Source organism: Embiotoca jacksoni, unplaced genomic scaffold (genome assembly GCF_022577435.1).
Source record: "Embiotoca jacksoni isolate LCO1_2020_lvr unplaced genomic scaffold, fEmbJac1.0.p SCAF_17, whole genome shotgun sequence".
Taxonomy (NCBI): domain Eukaryota; kingdom Metazoa; phylum Chordata; class Actinopteri; family Embiotocidae; genus Embiotoca; species Embiotoca jacksoni.
Window position 1 is genome coordinate 4642189 of NW_027185307.1, and position 24482 is coordinate 4666670.

At 43.9% G+C, this 24482-nt stretch overlaps 1 protein-coding gene across 4 annotated transcripts in view; it reads left to right on the forward strand.

Annotated features, from left to right (window-relative positions):
- Window positions 1-24482, forward strand: part of mpp7a (MAGUK p55 scaffold protein 7a) — a 144385-nt gene that overhangs the window by 36999 nt on the left and 82904 nt on the right. For all 4 annotated transcript variants that reach the window (XM_069151315.1, XM_069151316.1, XM_069151319.1 and 1 more), the window contains one exon: window positions 13238-13356. In XM_069151315.1, coding sequence (XP_069007416.1) covers window positions 13238-13356 — 119 coding nt within the window. The remainder of the gene's footprint in view (window positions 1-13237; window positions 13357-24482) is intronic.

Sequence of the window (24482 nt, forward strand, 5' to 3'; positions counted from 1 at the left end):
CCTCAGTCTGGCTTAATGGCCGGCACACACACAAGCAGAGGACTCAACCCAACGAGCGCAGGATAGCAAAAGGACAAAAGAAGGGCAGACATTAAGTCCTGCTCTGATGGATATAGAGCGTGTGCGGTACCGCGTCCAGACTTTTAACAGAGTTAAACGAAGCCCCCGTCGTCTTGGAAATTTGCGCAGGCAAAGTAGAAAGCCAGACCGTCAATTACGATTACAGTCATTTTGGCCAATTACCGGCAAAGGCTCAGGTTTCCAAATAAAACACGTAAAGACTCCTCCGGCCCATCTCCTCTGCTTTCCCCTTGATGGTCCTGTGAAGTCGTGTGTGCAGGTGTAACATGATGAACGGTATGGATGGAGCGTTGGGTCACTGATCTCCAGGCCTGGTGAGGTCACACATACTTGTGGCTGGTCTGGCATCGGTTCGACGCAGCGCTGTACCAAAATCTGCACAGAATACTGTTCACAGGGCATCGGTACCATGCTGCTGATTTAAGAGGTAAAGCTCTCGGAACGTGATGGAAAAACTTTTGCATTGATGGTGCCCAACAAAAGGCAAATATTTCATCCACATCTGCTCTTAGACCTTCAGACTATGACTTCAAACTGTAGTAAAAAAAACAATGTTAAACAATGTAGGAATGACCACTGACTTGAAAGCAAACTTCACCGCTGACTAACCTTTCCTCTTCTACTAATGCCCTCTTAGAATATTTCATCTAATTCCCTGTTGTTATAATGTTACACCGCTATTTTAATCCTACTTGGAGTTAATTGCAGCTGGAAGATGAGTAACTGTCAATATGAAATGTCATTTCTTTACCGTAGTAATGTGATGTAGTTTTTAAACTTAAACTTACTTAAACGCTTAAAAGTATTGTCTTGTCCTGGTTTTAAGGTCTGTCCAAATTAAAAGTCCAAAAATTAAGTATGAAACTTCTCACCCTCAACAGTTGCCATCTTGGCTATGTAGTGGAAAGGGAGCGACCTCTGACCTAAAGGGTTTTTCAAACCCTGCCTCCTGGAAGGTGCAACTGTTCTGGAACTCTGCACTTTAACAATACAAGTTCTACACATCCACACAAAAGTGTTTATATTTCACTCGGTACCACCGGTACCACCGGTACCACCATACTGCTGTTGGATAGAAGCCAACAGTGTGTTTGTAAGCCGGCAGATATGTTTGCTGGTGACGCATTCAAATGTTGCGGTTATTTCCGGTAAGTGCAGAATGGTATCGTGCCATTTGAGACAACACTACCCTGCGGCACTTCAAGTACTACACAACTAAGGGTACTAACATCTGAGAGTACTGCATGTGATCGTACTATGTGAAGTACGCCTTTTGGAACACAGCTTTAGAAATGATTACTACCCAAACTAAGCACTTTAGTTTCAAAAGTTTTTTGCCTTTACACACGGACATCTACCAATATATAAATAAACAACATTTAATTAGGGAGGCGGATTAAATGTCATATTTACCAGATGTCTCTGTTATCCGACATTTAAGGGGAAACCAAGTTTCAAAATCAGACTCGAAGCAAAATAAAACAAGTGCAGAGAGCGTAGCTGGGGTGAGGCTGCTACACTCACTCCTCTCTGATTTAAATACAAGTTTGTGATCTCTAAAGACAGTTCTTGACTTGATCATAAATCCCTCCAGGACCATAATAAATACCCTTTATGTGTACTCTGCCACACTACGTCTGAAAATTTGAGTCAGCGGTTAGCTATTAAAAACAACTATAATCTTCCCTTCCTGCTCTGCAGACAGAAAAGCGAAGGCTGCTTCTTTTCCTTCACACACCAACAAACAACAGCACAAACTGTGAGATCTACATTCATAATTACTAAATCTGATTAAATAAATCATAATAACCAGGCTGTTGGACAGCGCCTTGAAATACGGTATGCATTACAGCTTTTTACTCACAAAAATAAAGCCTCTTAAAAGATGTAATCCTTTTTTTAAACTGTAAACAGTATAAATTCCAGACATTAGAAATGTTTGAATTTTTACAGAGATGAATGTATGTATGCATGCAGGCGACTCACAGCCTTAATGTCGTGGTAGTTTAATAATGGCCCCTTTCAATACTTTGACAGAAAGCAACTTGCTGGAAAGTGTTAAAATTCTTAGATATGTATGCGACACTCGATTACCAAAATTCTCTATTTTTCAGGACGTATCACCTTTGATAGACATCTGTCCGCTATGACTGGTTAACATGACACACTCCAGAGGGAGACCGGCAGGTAGCAGCAGTAATAACTCCACCTTTCAGCGTTACAGTTAGATGGTTCATTTTCCCTTCAAAGCCGTCAGTCTGCAGTTCTATCGGCCGTCACCGATTCCCACGCGGCAACTGGAAACGCTCGACGAGCCAACAAATGTTCATGCTCTTCATTAAGCAGCCTGAAACACACAGAGCGAGCTGACCTGCAGTCCTGCAGTGTTGATGCCAAAACGTCAAATGCTTTGAGAAAAAAAAGACACCACTCTGGCCGGATCGATGGCCAACAGCAAATTGTGCACTGTGGGGGATTTCCTTCTGGTGAAAATGACCATTTCCCCCTCATTATTTCTGTGATTGCTGCAGTTTAAGACACAGAAGCAACCTCACATGTAGATCGTCTCATAAACTCTCAGCCGTTCCCGTTTCTTTTCAGCCACGTCGCCCGAAAACCTCCATTCATTCATTAGAAAATGAAGATTAAAGATAGAAATGTATGGAACTGGTGTGAGCTCGTTGGTGCTTTTGTTCATTTAGAGTAAAATTGTGCTGATAATCAAAGAACCGTCATTGCTCTGCAGTGTATAATGAGACAATGCTGTGAATTCACAATAGAACTGGAAGTAATTTTACAATTTTGCAATTACTATCAGTACCATGCCAGAGCGTGTAGGTAGCAACACTTCAACAGACAAGCAGAAGTCCACACGGACAAACAAAACCTCCTCCGCATGGAAGGGCTGCCAATAATTACAGACACACAACAGCTTCGGCCAGTAATGCAGCTTCTTTTCTTTAGCAGTCCTGCCATCTGCAGACCCGTCAACACCCCTCGTCACAACACACACACACACACACACACACACACACACACACACACACACACACACACACACACACACACACGCACACACACACACACACTCTCTCCCTCAGAAGATAAAGTACTGTGCTCAGACTTTGAAACTAATGGCAGAAAATATTATCATTATTTAAGCTATTCTTTAGTAACAGATCTCGTATTTCATCGCTAGATTTGGGCAGGAGAGTGGTTAAGTGTGTGTAGATTTTATTAAAATGCTCATTATTGGAGTGTTTGGAGAGCAAACACATGGGCAGACAACTGGAGGGCACATGTAAGATCACACCATCTCTCTCTCTCTCTCTCTCTCTCTCTCTGGCTCAGCCCAAATAAACAACAGGTCTCCGTATGAATTAGAGTCTAATAAATGAAACCAAATAGTGAGAAAATAAACTTTAAAAACAATCAAATGTTAGAAAATGCTTCAAAATGTGTCCGTGGGGAGTGCTGGAGAGGCTGTCCTGGTGGTTTGGTTACAGTAGACTCACTGTGTGACTTTCTGCTCAGGAAGCAGGTTAATGACTGGGCTTCGGTTGGGGATGCTGGCTCTGCTCTTGATGTTCAAAACCTTTTCTCTCCCTCCTGCCGCGTTCTTTTGGATGCTGTAATGTGACTTTTTGCACGTTCTAACGAGGCACCTGAGAAGAGACAAAAAAATAAAATAATCTTTTAAATGTGCAAACACAACACGTCTGCACCACAAGGACACTCCTGCAATAAGTTTAACCTGTGCTCAGATTAACCTGAACACTCTGTAACCCCCCCATCCAACAAAGCTATGCAGCTGCTCTCCAGCTCCTCTCTGTGCGCCAGACAGCTGCTGTTTAGTGATTTCTCCTCCTGTTCAACTATGATGGAGTTTGAGTCGTGGGCTCAGTCGGGAACAGATAACTGTTACGCCTCCGCTCAGTTTGGCTCATCTCATCTCAGTTTATTTCAGCTCCCACTCAGGGATACTCAGACGCACAAACCCAGCCTACTCCTCTGTCTGCTACACGCTATTTATCTCCCGACTGAGCTTCATTAGTTTTGAGGTAAAGTTTCAACTTCTTTTTTTTTTTCTTTCTTTTTTTTTTTTACACTGTGTGGGTGTGTTGCAGCATTTATATTGTGGCCTATCAAAAGTTGCAGCTACTGCTACAGTATCACAGGATGTCCACTCAACTTCAATGACAAACTGACGCTTCTGTGCCAAAGAAACATACAGACACAATAACACTCCTGTGGAGAAATGAACAATCATTGCATTTCAGTGTTGTTTCATTTTCAAAGGAAAATATATGAAACAATTTTTCAACGTTTATCATGACTGCCCTAATGAAAGTGATGAGAATTGTATTCAAACAGGACCGTGAACAGGAACCTCCACAGTAAACACTGTCTGCAGTGACGCGTTGAGTCCCTTCAGTAATATCTTACTCCATCATTTACGGTTATAACTCACTATCTGCAGATGAGAAGTTTTCCCAACTGCTCCTAACATCTCTGCTCTCCCGTCAGAGACCTTCAGACACACAGCATCTGGTTTATGCCATTCAGAGGTTAGCGAGCCTCCTGGAGTGAGAGTGGGTGTTTGCTCCTTGTAGCCCCATTTCCTCCCTGCTTCTGCACTTCTGTGGTGGAGCGGTTCAGTTGCGAGGGAAAGGTGCAATGGGGTGATACTGGCCATTTAGAATAAACAACTGGACTTAAATCTTCCACCGACAGTAGGAGCGGTAGTTGTATTATATAATACAAGGTTCAATTACATTGCTCCTTTTTGCAACATGATTATATTCCCGTTATGACCCAATAGACAAGTTGGCTGTGGCACCATATTGGACAATGCTACCCTGTGTATATATACACATTTATTTATATAAATGAGATATGGCTGCCGTCATTAAGAGGCAGTGACATTATTGCATTGTTTCTTGTTTTATTTTATCAGAGAACGTAAAACTTTATTTTCCAACTGAAAAATGTCTTGGTCAGTTTATTCTTCAATCATACAATGTAGTTTGTAAAATGTCACAGTTTATTGAAAAACTACTTCAACAGCTCTTTATTCCTAATGTGTATTTATGTCCTCTATTTAAAGAAGACTAAGTCAAAATCTAGTATACTGCGAGACCATGTATAAATCCTGTAGAGTGACTGAATTCACAACAATGTGACATCACTGCGTTTTACTTTTTTTGGCGGGTTTGTGTAGTGTCATGCAAGATTTTGGGCATATATATATATAAAGACTAGTAGAGAAACACACCCTCTGTTCCGGTTTTACTATCATAGTGACGTTCTGCAGCGGCGGCAAAAGTTTGACTAAATTTGTAACCAGCATGCATCACGTTGAGTCAGCACTGCTTCGCATGAAGTCAAAAGAGCTTATTGACAGGCATTCGCACTTCTAAGGTTGGCTCTAGTGTTGTGGTCCAAAAAAGGTATATAGTTATCAAATTTGTGGTGTCCAGTAGCAATCACTCTGTGACTTTCTATTTTTTTAAGACGGCTTTTCTTCATTTTAATGAACGTAGTATGTACATGAAATTTAGTGTAGTAATTGAATTACTAAGATTGTGGCCATTACTGCCCTTGTTGATTCTGCTTGAGTTATTGAATGAGACACTCATTGGTGTTATTAGTTAACTCGTCGTGGTTTGAAATCCCAACGCTCCTGCCAAGTCACACTTGCTGACAAGTCATCCCCCACGTGTCATTACCGTCCCTGCATGGCGCCCCTTAAACCGTCGACCAGAGACCAGCCCAAATCCTCGCACACGCCCTCCTGAGCAGGCACTTCTGAAGACCCCGATGCCCTTTTATTAACCTTATTAAAGTTAACTGTGTTATTCCAAGCTGTACCTGCATGTTCTATCAGGGTTTACGGCCCCCGCACAGCATTTAAAGGTAAGGGTGGTTCAGCCATGCACAGCTGCGGAGGAGGTGGCCGACACTCGCATGAAAGGCTACACATGGAAATCTTTCGATAGGACAACGCTTTTACCAGACCCGCTAATACCTCACTGGCTGTATGTGTGTATGTTTGTGCAGGCGCGATAATGAGCGATTCCAGCCTTCTTATTTGCTCGAATCTTGACACCCCCCCCACCCCCCCACCCACTGTTGGGGAAAGTGATGGCTCCATAATGATACTGGGAAATGAGATGCAGATATTCCTATAGTGAGGCACTCCGTGAGTTCACTGCGTTATTGCTTCCACATACACATGCTCCAGTGTAGGATAAATGCACATGTAGAAACACAAATCTTCAAATCATATGAGTGATGTGATAAGAATATGGCTGTATTGTTTTTTTTTTTTTTTTCTCCGTCAAGGTTGACAGTAAATTTTTCCATCCTGATGTCAAGAATCCTGAGCATCTGGTCCTTAGTCGGTTTCAACTCTGGGGAGACATTAGGGAGGGTTGGGGGAGGATTTCGGCTGTGCCGGGGGAGGGAAGGAGAGGGGAGGGGGGGTGTCCTCTGGGAGCTTCCAGCCATTTGTCGTAGTCGATGGCCAGTAGCCGGCTCGGTGCCGCAGTGATACAGTACCGAAACACAAGGATTTGTTGCCACTGGAAGGGCTCCCTGTTTCCAGTTACATCAGAACTAAAATTTCCACATCGTTTTACCAAAAAAATAAAAAGTCGGTCAAAGGAAGCAGATGTAAAAAGAAAGAAATCGAGTGAGTGCCACTGAGAGAAAGGAATGATGGCTTTTATTTGTTTGAATACGAAGAATTCTTGCTGTTTTTCTGTCGAGGTAGGTTGACATCCCCCGCCGTTCCTTTCCAAAGCACACAGGGTACTAAATCGGTCATTGGCGGGCAGGACATGCTCACTTGCATTAGGAAGGACCTGAAAACAGCTTTACAGGCCATGTGCTCTGTTTGACAACCAGGCAGTGGGCTGTTGAATAATAGCCTGCAGCTTGGACACTGAGACAGAAAAATATTATTGTGTAATTTGAAAGCCTGCATTTGCATTTATTAATACTAATCAAAATTAGACTTTTCAGGTGGTATTGGCACGTCTTTATCTGATATTCACTGGAAGACTGGCTCTAAAGAAAGAGCTGGCCACGGCTTTGGACAGAACATGCCGGTTTGTGCCAGAAAGCGTGCTGCTGTTCCATTGCCACAGTAAAAGCAGAGGTGGCAGGTCATTTGTATCTGGCCGGCTTGTTGTGGATTCTGTGTTTGGTCTACCATGTTAGAGAGAATCTAAGATTAGCCAGCTCGGCAGCCTTTTATCCTCCGTCTGGTGAAGGAGAAGTTTTGGATGGCCACTGCCAATCTCAGCCTTCCCACAGACTTCAGGACCTTCTATCACAGTATCCAACAGACACTCACCTGGCACTCTGCTATATTCTCCATCCTCCGCATCTCGTATATCTGTCTTTATTCATGATACTGTCTCTGTCATCATGTTTCTCTCTGCCCAAGTCTTCCAAACCTTTCCCCTTCTCTCCATGTTTCATTCCTCTCCCTCTCTGTCTTTCCTTACCTTATATATCATTTACAGCTTTTCGGGAAGTCGGGTAGGAGGGCAGTTGAAGTACTCAGACTTGAACAACAAAACACGTTTCCTTCAAGTTGCAGGTGCTTACACTCAAGCCTCATTGGCTGCAGTGTGACCATTAAAACGGTTGTAGCTGAAAACACTACCTACTCCTCAGGTGGTGAATAGATCCTGCACACTGCATGCATTCAATTATGTTGATTGGACTTGTCCTTTTGTCCTGAGCTCTGCTTTCAACGTGCTGACAGCCCCTTGAAGTGTTAAGGTGTGACGGAGTACGGACGGGTGAGGCACTTCCTACACGATATTCGATGGCATGCTGAAAATACGATGAAATAAAGTAAATCCTTTTTGAAAAGCTTGGCCAGTCCCGGTTTCGAAATGCAATTTTGATAAGATGCTGCTTTTAACTCCCCCTGAATGAGGCATGATCTCAGCGAGAGCCACGGATTTTTTGTGGCCCCTGAAACGACATACATCCAGAGTTCAGCCGGCGGTAGTGAAACAGTCGATATATGATTGGAGTGACGGTTGATTGCACCTGGACCGGCCCACGGTATTTTGCTGAAGTCATTTTTCCATTCTGACGAGCCCTAACTAACATCTTGCAAAAGCCACTCACTTTTCTTTTTCAGTCCTAAATGATGGAGTTATTCAGAGACCGTGATATTGACATATCATTGAAGATGACATTGGAGGCGTCCGTCCCCTGACCTTTTTTTGATGTGGCGCAGCGGTTTGGTCTTTGGAGCTGGTAATGGGATGCTTGTGGGCTTGAATGGGGCACAAACTCCTGCTGTTACGCTCCATGGCCGGTCATATGTATATTAGCTCTCCCCATTCTCTTCTCTCTCTTATGTATCACAACGTCTGCTTAGCGGATACATCTTGTACTACTATATAATTTAATGTCCGATGATGCCACGTGGTCACTTCACCCCATGCTCCTTCCTGCTACTTTAGGAGACAGAAAGTTTTAAGAAGTGCTTGTCCCACAACAGAAGCTGCATGGGTCCAGTGGGCTGATGACATATTCTGTCCTGTCCTGTGTTGGCTGTGAACAAGGGGCCCTAAACACTTCTCCGTTTGTTTGGCACCTGACTCGGGTTAAATCTGTCTTCCCACCCACTGTCTGTCTAGAGTTTCTCCCCTCGGATGAAAACACGTTTACATAAGTGCAGGAATCATCATCACTGTAATTGTTATTTCTCCCCGATGCAGAAAGCCATCGCTTCGCTTCCTTTTCATGCTGTTCCTTCTCATCTTCATCTTTGGTGTCCCTTTTTTTTTTTTTTTTTTTTTTTTTCCATCTGCATGTGTGTCCTTTAATCAGGTGTTATTTCTAACAGTGTTTATCTCAGATGTTATTTCTTCACTGATTCTTGCTTCGCTTTCCTCTTTGCTCTCCGTCTACCTTTTCTATTCTTGAGACAGCTTTTCCTCCTCTCTCAACCAGAGCCTAAGGAGGTAAATCAAACCTTGAGTGGATTAGTCTCCACAGCCTGCAGCTGCTTCTCTTGCTGCCACCTGTGTCTGCCACCATTTTTCTCCACAGATGGCCCTCAGACATGTTCACGAGGCGGCATTCGAAATACCGACCTGCTAAAAAAGCTCCCACATGTTGTCACAATGCTCTTCCCCCAGCAGTCTGGCGAGCCTCACGAACATTGTGCTCTCTATATGTTCCTGAAAGATATATGACGGTGGTCAATAACTCATTCAGCACCTGGGAGAAAGTGCAGGCGGAGGAAATGGAGTCAAAACCCAGCATTCATTTCCTGGACTCGAACAAGTTCATTTTCACCAGGCAGACAGACAGTTAGTCTTTCTGTATGTACATCAGTTAAAAGAAGGAAGTGGGTTCGCTCAGCCTCCGCAATGTACAGTCCAAGACATAAAGTTACGGACAGACTGATACATTTGTCTCCCAGCAGTCCATGTCCCTCCTGTGTGCTGTGAGTAAGTAAACAGAGCTGAAGTTACAATGTCATGGCAAGGGTCATATTATACTAACTGTATTGATAAATTAGTCCTTGTAATTTTCTCGTCTTGCGCTGCAACCCTCGGAGGTTGTTGACCCGTGCGACTAGCAATTTGATGCACATCATGTTTAATGCATTTCATTGTCTGGGATTTTTTTTGTGTGTGTTTTACATAAAGGGGATTTGCGAAAAACACTGTTATTTTCTCTGACCGCTGTGGAGGTGTGGGCGTGAGAGGGGAAGTGCTGTTTGGCGGTTAAAGTGGTCACTTCCTCCGTACGGGATGCTTCGGGAGGCCCTGGCCTCTCCGATTTCTCTGAAGATTGTTTCGGCCATCCTGCGCAGCATCACGCTGGACTTCGGGACCTCTGGGCTGGGCCGGTCCAGCGCTCACCACAACAGAACCAAGTGGTCCGCTGCCAGGTCCGCTACACGCTGCACGAGAAGGGTCCAGAATAGTCTGGCCAAAACAAATCAAATGAAGCCAGAGCAGCCCGACGAGAAACAAGTCGGCCCATCCTTTAGTGGTGAAGAGTTGGCTCGGTCCTCCTTTGTTTCTTCGTCTCCCCTCTCTCATTTTGTGTCTCACTGTCCATACGGGACACTTCACATGTACACGGTCTACACGTGTCCTTACGTCTGGCCCAGGATTTATTTCTCCCTCCACTTTTTACAGTGTCCACACACTGATTTCTACCACTCATGTGGTTGTTTGTTTGGCTCCTTTCCACTCTCTCCATCTCTCTTCGCTTGTCCACCCATACATTCTTATATTTAATTTCAGTGTTGCAGAGTCCTTGTTTAGCTCCTGGCTCCTCCACAGCTCTTTCTGTCATTGTTTGAAACTGGGTTTTCTCTGGGTCACGGGGTTCAGCCTGACATAGTGACCCGTAAGACGAGTCCAGTGGCAGCTTCTTTTTAAAATTTTTTTTTTTTTTACCTTTTTCCCCATTATGTTATTATTCCTGTCCAGCTAATGGAGTTGATGTGTTTCCCATAATGCACCATTGGCACTCATCACACCCTATTTTGGTTTTCTCATGGACAACAAGGAATTGGTGTCACGAGGAATAAAGAGTTGAGTCACTGAGAGTGTAGACAGGAGGGGAGACTTCTCACCTGGGGAGAACAAATACTTTGGGACGCCCCCTCCCCTTTCCCCCCATTCCCTTCATCCCCTCCTACCAGTATCTCAGCACTGCCAATAGTAATGACATTACCATATCTCTTCCCCCTCCTCTCCCCCTGCCCTTCCTACACCCATCACCTCATCCCATGTCTCTTTAAATCCTTTTTTAAATATATTATGTGAGATGTTCTGTTGGGAGTTCCAAGTTGTAAATGATGGAGGGGGCCAGCTGCCCTCAGGCAGCTTGTGTTAGAAAGCAAACCTTCTGGTAATGAGGACCCCAGAAGCAGACATCAGATGATCACATACCGGGGACCATATCACACACCATGCTTGAGTAAAACCACGGGGTCCACTGTAATAAGACTGGTGCACATGTGTTGTGTGCTGAACTTCTCTCTCGTTCAGTGGCTCTTTCTCTCCTGTGTTTTCTCTTCACCACAGAACCTTTGTACCGGTGAGGTATGAGGCGCTAACACTACACAGAGAACAGGGCAGAACATCATCTTGATAGATCCTGTGCGTTTCTCAAAGATCTCTGAGAGTCGAACCCCTAATCACCTCCGAATGGGAAGCAGAAAGTTCAGAGTGGCACATGACAATCCATCCATCTGAGGGCCCGGCAGCAGCAGCAGCAGACTATGACATGAGCTAAGTTAGTCTGCCGCGGCTCTCCTGCCAAACATACTGAGTTGCCAGCACACACTTGCTCTAACCGGGTCAGAGCTCGCCAGTTTAGTCAGTCAGTCATTCATCCAGCCAGCGACGTCAACCATTGTTTTCAATCAATCATTCTCAGCTATGAATTAGTCCGGCTGCGTCTGCGGTGCTTTTTTTCTCTCTCCTTCCTCTCTTGCGCTCTGCCCTCTGATGAAAGACACTCTCAGAGAGGTAGCCAAGCCGCTCCAGTTTGTTTTGACATTTCGATGGCTCCGTCGTGAATGTGTTTAGAGTTCCTTCACATGATCAGTGTTACTTCAAAGGGTTTCAAGCACCGTGCGGTTGTGTTTGAGGAGTTTGAATCTGGGGGGCCTTTTCCTGCTGCATTAGTAGAAGGGTCTTTGATGCATATAACCCAGCTTGACTGCACTCGTATGGGCCTGACCTTTAATGTAGCCCCTGTTTTAGTGGATCAGAGCCACGCTGAGGACCAGAACTGAGCAACAAACAAGTATCTGCTCCCCTCAGTTGCGCTCCAGGACTCTGTTGTGTTTGGAAGGAACCCCAATCACTCGCTGGTTTTGTGCTCTCTTCCCTCTGAGTGCTTCGCCTCCCCCTCCGCTTAATCTTGAAACCATCAGCTCCCCAGTCTGGTTCTCTTTAAATTGAATTTGAAATATTCATTCCTTTTATAAGCTGGGTTTGTAAACCCCCGAAAGGCCTTGCGGATTTCAGCATGTGTTGTTCTGGAGGGATTCAGACTCAGCTTTGGGCCTGCTGTTCCATGAACCCTGTTTCTCTCACTGTCACCAACAAACCATGCTCATGCTATAGTGATGACCTGTATATGGGCCACATAGGCCTGGATAAATGCAAGCGTCTGCTGTCCTTGTGCGCTCATGAGTTCAGATGGTAAGCAGTCAAGCCATTTCACTACCTTCAAATCCAGTTCTTTTAGGTGCAGAGGGTTATTTCAGAAAAGTTTAATTTCATTTTAGACGGTTGCTCGAAAAGAAAAAACATGGACATACCCATCAGAACAGACAATTTATATTGAGCACAAAACTGCTGTTCAGCAAACACGCATGCGCTTTACTACAACATGTTTTATGAGTGTTTAGAGGCAGGGGAGATGCGTGTATGGAAAAACTTCTCGAGGCATGTGTGCCATCTGTTCAACAAAAAAAAGCAGGTACATATTGAACTTTTCAACTGATCAACAAAGTAGTGGAATGTCAAGTTGACCGACATGGTGCTTTTGGAGTTGTTTCTAACTGGGGACAGCAGTGTGGTCCTCAAACAACAGGAAAGGCAGGGACAAAAGCGGGAAGTAGAGGCTGCAGGGAAATATTTCATTGCCTCTGTGTTTCCTTTTGCTTCCAGGGACAAGCAAACAAGTAGTATTACAGTGTTTGGAGTCGCTTGTAGAACATTGAAGTGTGTTTATTTATGCATGTTTGAATGAGTTCCTCTGGGGAAGAAATGAAGAGCATCCAGAGATACAAGATTAGACGGTATATCCACTAGCATCGGCCTTTATACGTATCTTTGCATGTGGATTTGTTGTCTTATTTTATCGATCTTGTGACTTGTGACACTGTGTGTGTGTGTGTGTGTGTGTGTGTGTGTGTGTGTGTGTGTGTGTGTGTGTGTGCGTTAGTTCAGGTTTGTATGTGTTCATGCACTGGTCCAGCACTTCTGTTCTTTAAACAACTTCTGTCCTATTATTAAACTACACATGTCGGCACATCTGTGTCTATGCCTGTGTGTATTTTTGTGTGCGACTGTGCACGCTTGCACTCCCGCCTCCCCCTGCCAGGCTGACCCACTGTTTCCTCTCCCCCCCTCCTCTGCAGGTCTGTACGAGCTGCTGGCGGCTCTGCCATCCCAGCTGCAGCCTCACGTCAGCCGCCCCGAGGACAACACCTTCCTCCAGGACATGTTTGGAGAGAGAAGCCTCCACTCGCTTGTAAAGGTAAAACACCCCTTTCTTTTAGAGTTATTACATTTTGTTTAGTGGTTTGTTCAGGATGTTTGTCTGATTTTAATGCCCAAGGTCCTGCTACCACGGCACTGTCGTCACATGAGGGGCTTCACTTCTGGATAAGTGCACACTATGAAACTCGCAGTTTTTATTTTCAATGGTGTAGAAAATCATGTTTTTGCAGATCATGTATTGTGTAACGTGCATACAGCTGTAGTCATATCATTTCATTTAAAGAGTGACAGCTCTATAGCAAACGGCAACCTACCATGACGTCACCGAAGGTTTGTAAACTACCGTTCTGAAGCCGTAAGTTCGGCCATCTCGCTATTTTGGAGACAGACAAGCTGTGGAGGATCAGCTCGTCCAAATATGGTCATGGACGAGTAGTGGATCTAAGTCACCTATAGTGGAAACCTAACTGCACCAGGCCTGTCAATCAAACACATGCGCCCCCAAACATTTTTTGAGGCCTAATGTCTAATTAATGCTGAGATCAGCTGGATAGCCAGAAAATGAATAAGAAAACTTGACTTTGGCGATTGACACCACAATGAGTTGTGGGAAAAATTAATTGACTTTGTATTTGAAAGAAGAAGTTGAATGGGAGTCTATGGAGCCCACAGCCTTTTTTGGAACCAACCCCTAGTGGCCCTCTGTGTGTGTGTCTTGCTCTCACTTGTCAGAGCCGAAAGCTGAGTCCACTTCTATATACAGTCTATGTTCTATACACATGAATTAATTAAACCAGAAATTTCAACATACCAAGACAAAGTTCTCTACATATATTCATAAGGATTTTATTTTAACTTGTGTCACAGTTGATTTAAAAGTCAAAATACAAACTCTTTAGTTTTAAAACTCACTAATACAATAAAAATGTACATGAAAGAAAATAATTCCATCCATCCACATCTGGCTTCAGGGCCGACAGACGTTGACTCTCGAACCACCCTTGAATGTCGTCTGCCCACCTTCACAGTCACATCCTTCCTGTCGTGGGCCGAGGCAAAATCTGAACCCTCTCTCTCCACCGTCGAGCCGACCTCTCAACTCCGCATTAAATCTCACACTTGCAGCTTTGCCTGATTCCACTTTATTCACACTTCGTCCTTCCAGTCTCTCTCATGCATTATAGAGTTTATTGTCATTCCAACAGCCTACCCACCCACAGCTTCTAACTACCCCCTCTCCCAGCAGGATGGACCTGCGGTTTGGTTACTGCCTGTTAAACTAGATAGCTGCAGAGCCTTGGTAGAAGATGAGCGCACTTGATATCTTTATATGCTTGAAGACAGACAGAAGTAATGAATGTAACACATTGTGTCTGTCTGCCATAACCTCATCTTCACTTTGGATTCACTGGAATCTGCAGCCAGTCTCCTTCTCCATCTTCTGGGTTCTTTTTTCTTTTGCTGGATGGTGGTTTTTTTGGTTTTTTGGTTTTTTTTCAAGATTTTTGATCACTATCATCCAAGAAATATACGTGAGCTTTATTGCTCAATTACTAAGAAAACCTCTCTAATTGTTAAGAATTGACTTCATCCTTTTTATATGGTCTTAATTTTGAAAGAATGAGACTGTTTTCAAGTGCTGGCATGATATATTTCCCCCCTCGGTGGTCTCTCATTCTTCAGCCAGACTCATTAAGTCACAGAGACAATTGAGAGAGAAAAATCAACATCATTTTCAACCCCCCGTTTAAAGAAATCCTTTCTGTGTAAGCATGTTTGTTCAGGATCCAGGGTTGTAACACGCCAATGTGAGTGTGTAAAAGTGCCTGAATTATGGCATACCTCAGACGCTGAAGTAAAGCCCTGATGTCGGGACTTGAGGAAACCAGAAGGGTTTCATTTGATGCCTGGATTGTTATGGATGGCCAAAGAAAAAGGCGTCTTGAACATGGATAATGATGGGCAGGGCCTGCGCATGTTCGGGCTCTCGTTCTCGCCGGCCCCAAAGAAAACACAGCGCAGTGTGGGGCAGATAGAGTGATGCTAATGAAGGTGGCATTATGTTTCTGTGATATTTAGCCAGGCCTAAGGGTGGAGCCCCCAGACTTCACCTAGCCTTGTAACCACTCCTGATTATACCTAGCTAATCTTTCAAGACGAACTCAAAGGGGGAGGATGTTTCAGTGCAGTTCAGACAGGAGTGCCATGTCCTCAAAGGCTTTTTAACTTTGATTGAACTGCTAGAAGAGTTTTCCTTTGCAATACCCTTAGTTATTAAGATTTTGAGTGCACAAAATGACAAATGTTGAGGGTACGATGGACCACACGATCAGGCAGATTAGTGCAGCGATGGCAGGGAAGGAGAAGGTGAAGACAGAGCGATGCTGAAAGGAGAAGCTTTCGATTCACCCATCAATCTCTCAGACGGAAAGAAATAGGATACAAAGAACGAGGGCTGCGCACTGAACCGTGATACTGTAATGACACCGGACAAATTGCTTCAGTACCATGTCGAAAAATGCAAAATCTTTATATCTACCACAATTTATGTTATGTTTACATCAGCCTCAGTGAGCCACGATGTTTACCATATGTGCCTCTACGTGGGCGATCCACCCATGTAAATAAAATCACTTGACTTAAAAAAGTAAATCTTGCATTACAATTCCTTTTTTTGTCATGTAAAAAAAATGTGGCTCACACCTGTGTGAGTTGCGTAACTAGAGGAACTAGAGGCTTCTTTGTGTGCTAGCGAGCATCTACTGATAGTATGTGAGGAGTTTAGGGAACATTTAGCTACACAAATCAAACTGTTACGTTCTCACCTGCTAAATGCATGAAACTTAACTACAGGGCCAATATTAAAAATGTTTGAATGATACAGACTCCTACAAACAGCCAAAATGTGTTTCTTTTTGGGCTCGCTTTTAGGCATAAGGTGATGAGCTGAAGCTGCTGCTTCTTTCCACTGTGAAGGTTGCGAGGTTGTTCAACTATCTTAACTGGATCACCTCCTTTGTGCTCCCCCGTAGAGTTATTTTCGACACATCTAACTGGGAGTAGACTGTCGGGCCAGACACAAAACGCAAGGCGTGAAATATTGCTTTTGTTTAGGGACACGTTGGGGTCGTCCAGGTGAAGTCCCACCAACTTACCTACTCAGATCAGCGCCGACCGATGACGAGATAAACAGGAGCAAAACATCTCTGCAATACCAACCACACTGGTTTCACACAGTGTGAAATTTCCAGCCACATTAGTACAAAATCAAAGAGCCTCATTTGTTCTGCACTAAAATGAGCCCCTTCAACCGACTCTCTTATTCTCCCTCTTTGTTCTGCAGAGAGAAGCGGAGCTGCTTTTAGCGTCTCTTATTGTTAACACAGAAGCATAAGTAGAAAGTGCCCTGCTCCAGACAAGCAGAACTACATGTTTCCTCTGCTTTCTACTTGGTACTGCGATGTGAGCCAGCCTGTCAGCCGCTGAGCCAAATGGACGGACAGAAGTACAGAACAACCATCTCACCTTACAGCAGAGACCAGCAGTCAGACGCAGCATTCAGGTGAACATGGCTAACGTCAGTGGCACACCATTAATAAAATCCTTAATTGTCCCTTTCCTCTAAAGCCCCTGCACTAAACCTCCACCTTTTATTCCACGAGGCTGCGAAGTTGATACTTTGGGAAAGGCTAAACATCAGAGAGAAAACACACACATCATGTTAATCTGACAGACTCTCATATGGAAACGCTCAGGCCTCACCGGGGCAATTATGGAGCATCAGTTACTGGTCACTCTGTCTGGAGGGACCAGAGGACGAGGTGTCACAGACGGAGAGAAGAAGAGAGAAATCAGACCCACATGACGACTTAAACCAGACCTGAGCTCCTTCTGTCTCTCCTCGCCTGCCCTCCTCAGACGGTTTGGACAGCCTCTCACATCCCTCCTAATCCGATTATGTCACAGAGATGAAACAAATATTTTCTAATGTCATCTTTCAGCAGGGCTTTGGCTCACAACTTTGCCTCATTTTGCATACTTTTCATCGGCGCAGCATCGGACCTTACATGAAATGTGAGTTCTGGGGTGTATAGCTAATATAGCTGAAGCGACGCAGACAGTTTGACTCTTTTCAATTAAAGGGGGTTACTCAAGTGTGCTTTCTATAAATTCCACCACACTCACTGTTCCTCTGCCAAGTTCCCGCTCCACAGAAAGCCACAGGAAATATAATACAATATTCAATTTCCACCTGCCTCAGGTGGGGCTCTCCTTCAGGACCAAGTTTCTGTCAGCAGGCCTTTAGGCAGGCCCTGAGATCCCTCATTTTGTGGTCAGTCGTTTTGCCATAAATTCTGCTCCTGTTAGTTACTAATAGGCTTGGCCCCAGCTTCGTTGTTTCACAGCAATATTGATGTGGGCTTGCCAGTTTGTTCTTCAGTGCTGCAGGCCTTTAATGACATGTAAAGGTGCTGCAGCTGATGCTTGTACCCAAGTGGAAAATTTCAGCTATTTTTGATGAATGAGCTCATTTTCAGACGACCCACACTGTATTCCTTGAGTAGCAGACAGAATGAATAACTGGATCGAGCTCGAGCTGGCCCTCCAAGTTTTATGACTCACCCTATGATGTCCATCCTCTGGGCTCTCGGACTGCAACCATAGACTTGCCCTTTGACTGACTAAATGACTTGACTGGCTCACTGGTGTTTATGACAGTTTTGATCAGTGCGTCTGCTCGACAATCTCATTTTTGCAATAAAAGTGATTGAAGTGAGATGAACAGATTGAAAACTTTATCAGATAAAACAAAATGTTTCCTTTGGGGGACATAAAAAATGTTGACCATGATGTATGTTATCGCAATACTCTTCATATCACAAAATATTTAAAATCATGACTTAAGAATTGTGATAATTTTATAGCATTGGGTATTTTTGGGGCCAATACCAATAAAAACAAAAATCTGACATCAATGTATAAGCCAACATGTGTTTATCAAGTACACAAGTATAAAAAAAAAGAATAACAACTTCTAACTGATACCAATCATCTTTTCCTGCATCATGTTCTGTAAAAAAGAAAAGTTTTCTTATTGGACAACATATATGCAGATGCCATCAATTTCAACCGATAAAATCGGCCAACCTATACAGTATAAAATATATCAAAAACACTAATAGTCATGGATAAAGAGAAAATGAGCAATCAGAACAGGTTTACAACAGTTTAGTAACGCTGCACGCTCGTTTGTTGACGGAGAAAGTAGGAGCGCTTGTTTTGATGTTGCTAATGTCGCAAATAAAAACGCTTTGGAATTATCATTTGTAAATAATTAGATCCCACAGAGGCATGAATAGAGACTGTGATTTTATTATTATTAATTAGTCAGCCCTAATAAATAGAGTCTGTTCATTCCCTTCTCGTACACAGCGTCGGTGTTGGTCCTCCAGTTCAGTCTGTTGTTTAAGTGGACATCCAGTAAATCTGCAATGAATCTGCTGATCGTGTCTGTTTGAGGACTGGAGGTTTATATACTGTACCACCTCAGAGATGCACTCGTACTGTTTGTCGGTCAGCGAGTCCTCTGAGGTCTGTACTTATTATTTTGGGGGGAACAAATCCCCGCAGGCTGCTGCGGAGAAGGGAACCACCATCCTGTCTTCATGTTTATGGAGCCACTGGGTTTGTCAACTCTGTGTGGATTCTTATATTTTCATTGAAAAAACACGAGTAATGTAGTAATTGTAAATTGAATACTTTGTTCCAAGAAAATCGTCTTTGTGACAGAAGCTGGCTAGTTAGGATTTCCAAACCTTGCCTTAATCCAAAATAAATCCCCGTCCTTGCACCGCTACACTCTATAGGTGTAGGCTACCTTCCAAATATTTTCAGAGGACTTAAATGGTCGACTGCAGCATACAGTCAAAAGATCGTGGTCAATGTCCACAAGCATGCGCCTCTGAATCGAGCCAGAAGAGCTACATGACGATGGATGGAGCCAAAGGCGAGGGTGTGATCGGGACAAAGGAAACTTTATTACAGCAGACAGGCTGCTGTGAGCTGTTGACTACTGAATCACCTTAAAACTCATTGAGCGCACTGGAGGGACAGTTAAACAAGGAAAGACCTACAGTCCCAATTTCATCAGTCAAACGTCTGTGTTGGTAATCAAGGAAAATCTCTGGGGTGATCTCACAACCATTATTCCAGGTCACTCTGGTTGACCCCAAATTTGTATTACTTTGGAAATAAATGGCTCAAAGTGAAACCAGAAGGTCTACACGATACGAAGCCAATCTTAATGGGACCTGGAGCATATAGGACCAGTACAATATATATACAATATGTAAAATGACGTTCATGGTGCCATATCGTGTATTTATGGTTCCCTCATGGCCCAAGAACTGCCTGAAGACATCCTGGGCTCACCTGGACCCTCTAAAGATAGTCTGAGTAAATATACTCGTATGTCGAATGGACCGCCTCACGGTGCTCCCATCAATCTGATTCAACCTGTCAGATGCATTTGTCCTGGCTTTATGCCCTATATATCATTCATAATGCAGCTTCCTGACCCAGTAGCAGTTATACAGGATAGTTGCTTGATTCAAATATATACATTTTATATTTTATAAAAATGGAAATATAGAAATGGAAAACTTACAGTCTGGATTTGTGTTTCTCAAGATGGTCTTTGTATGTACATGAATGTTACTGTGCTTTCTTTTACACAACACATTGTGTATGGATGTGTGTCTGGGGCCCCTCAGCCTCCTTTTCCAAGAGTTCCAGGAGGAAATGTATCCCCCCTATCTAAATGATATGGCTCTTATAAAATGCTCGGCCAGCTGCTCCGGTCTCTCTCTCACTCATCTATTGGATCTACTGCCAGTTCTTAATTCACTGTCACACTCTCCAGGCCTTTTCCACAACAAACGAAACACAATGCGAGGCCCCAGACACCAGGCCTCTCTGTATGGGGTCCTTGTCAGGGAAAGTGAAAGACTGTGTGTGAATTGTCTGTTCAACAGGAATTGTTGAAACATTATACAGCAGATTCTCAACCTACGAACACAATGCGTTCCGAACAGCTGTTCGTAAGCTGAATTGTTCGTAAGTCGTTATATATTAGCATCGATGTTTTTGACACAGTCGTAGATATTATAGCCTTTCCAGAAGTGGCGTAGCGTTTTCTCGGTGTCCTCCTCGTCGATCATTTTCAAGGCTTGCCTGTACGTTCGGCGGGTGTAATACTTCTTGAACGAGGCAATTACACCTTGGTCCATTGGCGGGTGATAAATATATGAGAAACGGTAAAGTATCCAAGATGGTACGAACTAAGATGAACACAACAACGAAGTGAGTGTTGGAGCAACGAACGAAGTGTTGGAGATGAGCCAGTGCTGCTCGGCGTGGGTTGCGGCAGAAAGGGGAATCAGTCGGATGTGGCGCGCTGTACAAAATACGAACTTGCGAACGCAATACGGCATTTTACGAACATTTATGGACATCCGTCAGCGGTTGTTCGTATCTACGAATGTTCGTAACTCGAATGTTCGTAAGTTGAGAACCCTCTGTAATCAGTGATATAATTATATATAACATTTGAAATATACTGTAGAGATTCGTTGACGACCCAGTGTCTCCATGTGTTTGTTGGGGATCAAGACTTCAGTCCTGGTCCAAGAATTTTAAATATATTCGCAAATGTAACATGATAGAAAAGACCAATGCATTTTCAGTCATCCATTCTTACCCTTAAGAGATTAGTATTTTCAGAGCTGATCCTGCAGATTGATATCGGGGCAGATTTACACATATTTAAAAGATAAATATCAACTAAAATCAAGCCAATGAAAATCCGATCCTTTCTTTATTGAACATTACTGTTTGCTCAACTCAGCCTTCTAGAGATCTTTACAGAGTCCTACAGAACAGTGTTATGCTCAGTGTGTCTGTGATTGTGAAAAATGATCTGGGCGCAGTGTATGCGTGACTCTGAATTCAGACACGGAGAACGGTCAACTATTGGCAAGGTGGCGCCGGCCAATATCCAAACTGGAGGCTTCATAACAGCCGCTCGCAAACCAATAGGTGATGTCACTGTTGGTTGCCGCTTGGGTTGAAGAGCTGTGCTGACAGTGAATGAGGAGATATTTTACAAGTTGATAAAGTAAGTTTTGTTTGGAGAGCCTGACTTTGTGCTGTAATTCCTTCAGCAGAGCTTCTATTGAGTTTGGTTAATACAAAAAAAATGACGGGGAATTTGCAAAATTGCAAACAGATTGTTTAGATATGAATGAATTATTGCAATTCCAAGATCGCAATATTTGAAAGGGCTAATTAAAGAACTTGGATCAGAAACTGAGCCAAAAACATTTTTTTAAATTTGATAATTTAGCAGACAAACCACAACAGAAAACTGCCTGAGACCGTTGGATGGAGGCTCTGTGAGGAAAGATTAAGCTGCTGGAGTTTTGTGAACTTTGTAAAAACGGATGGCAAAGTTGAAAGAATGCTGTGATTGTCTGGTCCTGGTCACCAGGTTGAATCTGATTTCAGTTGGCATGTACTTAATTAAGCAGGATTTACCAGTCGTATCCTCAACAGACTAATGGAGAATCCTCCTGTCATCTGCAGGATTGTTCACAAACCGCAGCAGTGTCCTGGACCTATCGCCATTATGCCTGAGAGAAAGCCAGATTTCTGTAAACTGACCCACTGTGACAGGAGAAAAAGCAAATCTCAACCTTTCTCATTTTGCTTCTTGAGCAAACATATCGTCTCACAGCTATTCCAGTTGCAACCCTGCACGTCTGTCTATAATCCCCTCCTTCCCGTCTGCCTAACTTAGTCTGGTCTACCAGGCTACTGTGCCTTGACAAGGTGTTCTGGATCCGACCAAGAGATCAGACCCAGGTGGATTAGCAGAGGCATGATACTGGATCCGGTCCGGTGGGTAGATATAGAAACAGGAGTGGGAGAAGGATCGTCAGCTTTTACCGGTCCGATGTGAAGTTTTCTGGGCAGTGGACATTAACCAGAAGCTTTGAGCTTCGTTGCAGGACTCTGAAACAGAAACACTATCCAGCCCTGTGATCTCCAGACCTCTCTTTCTCCTTCCATCAGCACACCTCTCCATCTATCAAGCTTTCACTCTCCTGCACCCTCGCTCACCTTTTGCGTGCCAGACGTTGCTGGCTGTAGTGTCTGTGGATGAGCGTTCGTAAGGCCGGCTCTGTTCCTCAGCCACACCTCCACGGTGACAATCGAGGCTCCAGTTAGTCACTAATCTTGTTACTGCAACTGGATCATAAAGAAAATGATTTGTTTGAGATACTGAATTTCAGTTGTTTAAAGGTCCCCAAGGTGTTTGACCCCTGACCTTAACCATGATCCTCAGCAGTGGTTGAACCTCTTGTCTGAGAGAAGATGAAGATGGATGTTATGTTTTTGTTCCAGTCCGTCCTCGTTGGAGTTTTTCATATCAATTCTTACCCGTGTTAGTGTTTTTCCTCAACATATGTCTCCTCATGTGTTGCTGTGTGTATTTTAAGCCCGCAGGGTATTTCTGGAAGCAAACACAACTTAGTCTGAGGCCTCTGTGGAGACGGGACACACACTGCTCCTTTGTAGCAGGCGTTTTTTCATAGGCGTCAGTGAAGGTGTTCATTCATTTATTAATCTTTTCCCAGCTTCCACTTCTTGGAGCTTTATTTCCTGATTTTTTGAAGCACTTTGATGCCCAATATTCTATTCATCGTAGAAGTAGCAGCACTTCTCTTCAGAAAAGCTGCGGAAGCCCGGTCTGTGCTTCGGCTGTATGTTCTGGTTTGCGCTCTGGTTTGAGCTAAGCCCTCCTTGGCTCTTGCACACTGTCTCTCACTGTTTTTGTTTTTATATATTTTTTAATCCCACCAGGCCTCTTTTCCCGTTTGCCAGCAGCGCTGCTGCCTCACCAAGTGGACAGAGAAGGTGCTATGCAAAAAGCCGGCTAATGACTTTAAAATGCATTACTGCGTCATGGACAGGCACTTGGAAAGAGTCCCGAACTGTAAATAAAAGCATTTCAATCTCGCATTTGCTCACCAAGCAGAGGAGAAATTCCACAGTAACTAAGTAAGTTGAGGTGGTGGAGCTGCAACTACCTAAGCAGATGTCACCAGAGCTGTGGTATGTTGGAGCGCCGAAGACACTGGCAACCTCATGCATTTATTTCATCTGTTTTCTTCCAAAGACGATCAGGACAGATGAAGTAACCGGAGCTGCCTGCCTGTCCTTTTACGGCCCTCCGCTGTAGAAGAACAGACGGAGGAGGCAGAGAACAGGGTGGAGTTGTTGGGACTTCATGAACAGTGGAGAGTAACCGTTCAAATATGACGTGGCTGTGTGAAATTAAACAGATGAGGATGAAAATGTCCAGGAATTGCCCTTGAGTGGCATTCATAGATTTGATGCCATAAAACATGGAGCACACTGACATCAGTTGAACTTAAACACCGGGATCCACTTAAACTTGTGCTAGCAACGCTCAAAGTTTGTGCTAACTCTGTATCTGCGTCCCCAGCTTTGTCACGGTTGTATCTCTCATTGCAGATCTGTTACATCGCTTGTTCTTTTTCTGCCACCGTTGGTCGAACTTCCATGTTCTACGGTCACAGCTTTTCGCCTACTACAGCTGAGCAACCGTCTCCCTCCGTCAGGCCTTCCACAGATTACCTCCACGACACGCCTAATGCACCATGTTTTATAGCCGGGTAATGTCGGCTTTACACAGGGATTTGAACCTCTAAGCTGACCTTGAAACATGGCTCCTCCGCCGGCCAAGACACAGTCCTAAAAGGCCATGATTTATCACCGGAGCCTGTGGATAAGTCCAGTTGAAACGGTTGTAGCTGTTTAAGGCCAACAGTTAAAGGGGAATGTTGATGGGCAGAGTGGGGCATACATGTGCAAAGACATTTCACGCATAGCTACGTCGCATTTTTCCTCACCAGAAAGTCATAAACTTGCTGTTGAAATGCTGACATGAGTGTGTTTTGGTAATGTGAATGACATCATGTTTTGGATTTCAGATTTAGTTTTCTCTGGTGGTTATCGTTAAGATTGATGACAGCTTGAAGAGAATCAAATGAACTCATCTACACATGTTGCTTGTCT